The following is a 3,949-nucleotide window of genomic DNA, read 5'->3' on the forward strand; positions in this document are numbered from 1 at the left end:
GACTATTAAACTTGAGCCACAGCATTTTCTGTGGTGAGCACAAGTGGCTATTTCATAATGTGTCTGAACCGTCACTATAAACAGTAACGTGTTTATTATAAATACGACATTTTATGTATTGAGTTTTTTTGTTCATATTTTCCCAAATATGTTTACGTTACTTTTCAGTAGTTCAATTAGTGTTTTACTTTGTTTAATTGCTACCCTGAGCTACCACTCTAATGATTGACGGTTCAACAAGGGAGAGGCCTTTTGCTGCTGGGGCTATAAAGAATGATAAGACAGTGCTCTTCCTCCAAGGTCGCTCTCAGCTCTGCTGGTCTAACAAGACTTTCCTTATGACTAACGAGCAAGCGTTGTCACTCTACACTCTCTAGTCTGTTTCTCATTCTCTCTTGTCATTCCTGTAATCACATGGCTTCACATGGCTTGGTCTAATGAGGTTTGGGCTGGTTTTTGGGTTATAACGACGGATTCTTTTTAATGCTGAGCGAACAGAGACAGAGGAGTGAAGAAACATTCCCTTTGATCCTGGATCAGTGGATGTGTGTTTGTGAATTTCTGTTAGATATTTGGGGGTATTTCTGTGTGTGTGTGTTTAATAACCTATGAGTGCATATTCATTTATATTGTTTTACTGTGTGCATGTGTGTGTGTGTGTGTCCTCACAAAAATAATAATACACAAATGTGTGTGTGTGTTCGCATTTTTGCATGCATGCGCCTGGTGTGTAAGCATGCACACGAACATACAGTATCTACATACAGTATCTACATACAGTATCTACATATAGTATCTACATACAGTATCTACATATAGTATCTACATATAGTATCTACATACAGTATCTACATACAGTATCTACATACAGTATCTACATACAGTATCTACATATAGTATCTACATATAGTATCTACATATAGTATCTACATACAGTATCTACATATAGTATCTACATATAGTATCTACATACAGTATCTACATATAGTATCTACATACAGTATCTACATACAGTATCTACATACAGTATCTACATATAGTATCTACATACAGTATCTACATATAGTATCTACATACAGTATCTACATACAGTATCTACATATAGTATCTACATACAGTATCTACATATAGTATCTACATACAGTATCTACATATAGTATCTACATACAGTATCTACATATAGTATCTACATACAGTATCTACATATAGTATCTACATATAGTATCTACATACAGTATCTACATACAGTATCTACATACAGTATCTACATATAGTATCTACATATAGTATCTACATACAGTATCTACATCCCTGCAAACGTGTGTGTGGTGTGTGTCTACACTCTCACCTCCCAGTGTGTGTGTGGTGTGTGTCTACCTAGACGTGTGTGCTCCAGGACCAGCTGTCAGTGGAGGTGCGTGCAAGGACAGACGCCCAGGCCCGTGTCCAGAGACTCCTGCTGCAGAACACTGACCTGCTGCAGCACATCTCCCTACTGGTCAAACAGATCCAGGAGCTGGAGCTCAAGGCTGCTGGAGGACTCAGCTCCAGTGACTGGCTTTGCTTCTTTATCCATTCTCTCTTCTCTTATCCCTCGCTTTCCTTCTTCTCCCCCTCACTCTTCATCCCTCTTTCAGACATCTCTCCCCTCTCATCCCTCTTTCAGACATCTCTCCCCTCTCATCCCTGTTTCTCATCTCATCTCTCCCCTCTCATCCCTGTTTCTCATCTCATCTCATCTCTCCCCTCTCATCCCTGTTTCTCATCTCTCCCCTCTCATCCCTGTTTCTCATCTCTCCCCTCTCATCCCTGTTTCTCTTCTCTTCTCTCTCCCCTCTCATCCCTGTTTCTCTTCTCTCCCCTCTCATCCCTGTTTCTCATCTCTCCCCTCTCATCCCTTTTTCTCTTCTCATCTCTCCCCTCTCATCCCTTTTTCTCATCTCTCCCCTCTCATCCCTGTTTCTCATCTCTCCCCTCTCATCCCTGTTTCTCATCTCTCCCCTCTCATCCCTGTTTCTCATCTCTCCCCTCTCATCCCTGTTTCTCTTCTCATCTCTCCCCTCTCATCCCTGTTTCTCATCTCTCCCCTCTCATCCCTGTTTCTCTTCTCATCTCTCCCTTCTCATCCCTGTTTCTCTTCTCATCTTTCCCCCCTCATCCCTGTTTATTTTCCCATCTCTCCCCTCTCATCCCTTTTCTCTTCTCATCTCTCCCCTCTCATCCCTGTTTATTTTCCCATCTCTCCCCTCTCATCCCTGTTTATTTTCCCATCTCTCCCTTCTCATCTTTCATCCTTTTCTTCTCCTTTTTCTGTACTGTCATGTATTTAATAATCATCAGAATTGACATAACAGCTTATCAGTAACGCTGTCATCTTGCCTGTTATCTGCCTGTCCTCTTGTCTGTCCTCTTGTCTGTCATCTTGCCTGTCATCTTGCCTGTTATCTGCCTGTCCTCTTGTCTGTCATCTTGCCTGTTATCTTGCTTGTCATCTTGCCTGTTATCTGCCTGTCCTCTTGTCTGTCATCTTGCCTGTCATCTTCCCTGTTACCTGTCTCTCATCCTGCCTGTCATCTTGCCTGTCATCTTCCCTGTTACCTGTCTCTCATCCTGCCTGTCATCTTGCCTGTTATATGCCTGTCCTCTTGTCTGTCATCTTACCTGTCATCTTCCCTGTTACCTGTCTCTCATCCTGCCTGTCATCTTGCCTGTTATCTTGCCTGTCATCTTGCCCTTTCCAGTTTATCATAATCTCCGCTCTCAATTATCCCCTCAAATCACCTCCTCTCTCTCATCTCTCTATTCCCTCCACTCATCTTCTTTCCTCCATTCCCACTAATTCTCTTTCTTTATTTTATTTGTATCTTTCATTGTTTATCCCTCTTTTAATCTCACTCTCTCTCTTCTCTGTTTTCTCCACAGTGGGCTCCCAGGACAGTTTGCTGGAGATCACCTTCCGTGCCAAGCCCCCCCTGCATGACGCCCCCACCATCCCCACCTCCATGGGCCCCCAGCAGGGTCAGCCCCAGATCAACAATGGCCCATGGGCCTCCACCCTAACAGGGTCCTCTCCACCAGGGACCAGGGCCCCGGAGAGCCTCTCTCTGGGGCCTGGCGGCAGTGCCGTGAGGCTGGAGTGCTTCCGCTTCCCCCGCCGCAGGGGAGAGGAGCCCCACCAGAACCAAGACCAGGAGGGGGAGAGTCCGAGCTCAGGCGGCCCAGACGGGGACTCCCCTGTGGGTGGAGAGGAGGTCCTTGGAGCCCTGGAGCTCCTCCGGTTCCGGGAGTCGGGGATCGGTTCGGAATACGAGTCCAACACGGACGAGAGCAGTGACAGGGACAGCTGGGGGCAGGGCGAGGGGGCGGGGCCTGAGGGCACGGCACGCCTCTTCAACGTGCTGAACGCAGAGAGCCCTTCAGACTGTCTGGATGATGAGATGGCTGTGTAGCCCTCCACAGCTCTGCTTCACTCAGTCATAGCATATACAGTAGTGCTATAGTGTTGTTGACAGTTCTCCTCCCTCCAAACTCTGCTCACAGTACTTTTGTTTGATATTCCTCTTGATTCTAGCCATCCCGGATCCGGGATCGTGAATACAGCCTCAAGCTCATTACCATAACGCAACGTTAACTATTCATGAAAATCGCAAATGAAATTAAATTAATATGCTAGCTCTCAAGCTTAGCCTTTTGTTAACAACACTGTCATCTCAGATTTTCAAAATATGCTTCTCAACCATAGCAAAACAAGCATTTGTGTAACAGCTAGCGTAGCTAGCGTAGCATTTAGCGTTAGCATCAGCAGGCAACATTTTCACAAAAACCAGAAAAGCATTCAAATAAATCATTTACCTTTGAAGAACTTTGGATGTTTTCAATGAGGAGACTCTCAGTCAGATAGCAAATGCTCAGTTTTTCCTGAAAGATTATTTGTTTAGGAGAAATCGCT

General features: G+C 44.9%; 1 protein-coding gene across 1 annotated transcript in view; it reads left to right on the forward strand.

Annotated features, from left to right (window-relative positions):
- The window catches only part of LOC112227164 (carboxyl-terminal PDZ ligand of neuronal nitric oxide synthase protein), a 31,340-nt gene extending 27,730 nt beyond the window's left edge, over window positions 1-3,610 (forward strand). Inside the window, exons 9-10 of the mRNA XM_042308145.1 lie at window positions 1,382-1,550; window positions 2,923-3,610. Coding sequence (XP_042164079.1) covers window positions 1,382-1,550; window positions 2,923-3,449 — 696 coding nt within the window. The 3' untranslated portion in view covers window positions 3,450-3,610. The remainder of the gene's footprint in view (window positions 1-1,381; window positions 1,551-2,922) is intronic.
- Window positions 3,611-3,949: the final 339 nt, after the last annotated feature.

Source organism: Oncorhynchus tshawytscha, linkage group LG28, assembly GCF_018296145.1.
Source record: "Oncorhynchus tshawytscha isolate Ot180627B linkage group LG28, Otsh_v2.0, whole genome shotgun sequence".
Lineage (NCBI taxonomy): Eukaryota > Metazoa > Chordata > Actinopteri > Salmoniformes > Salmonidae > Oncorhynchus > Oncorhynchus tshawytscha.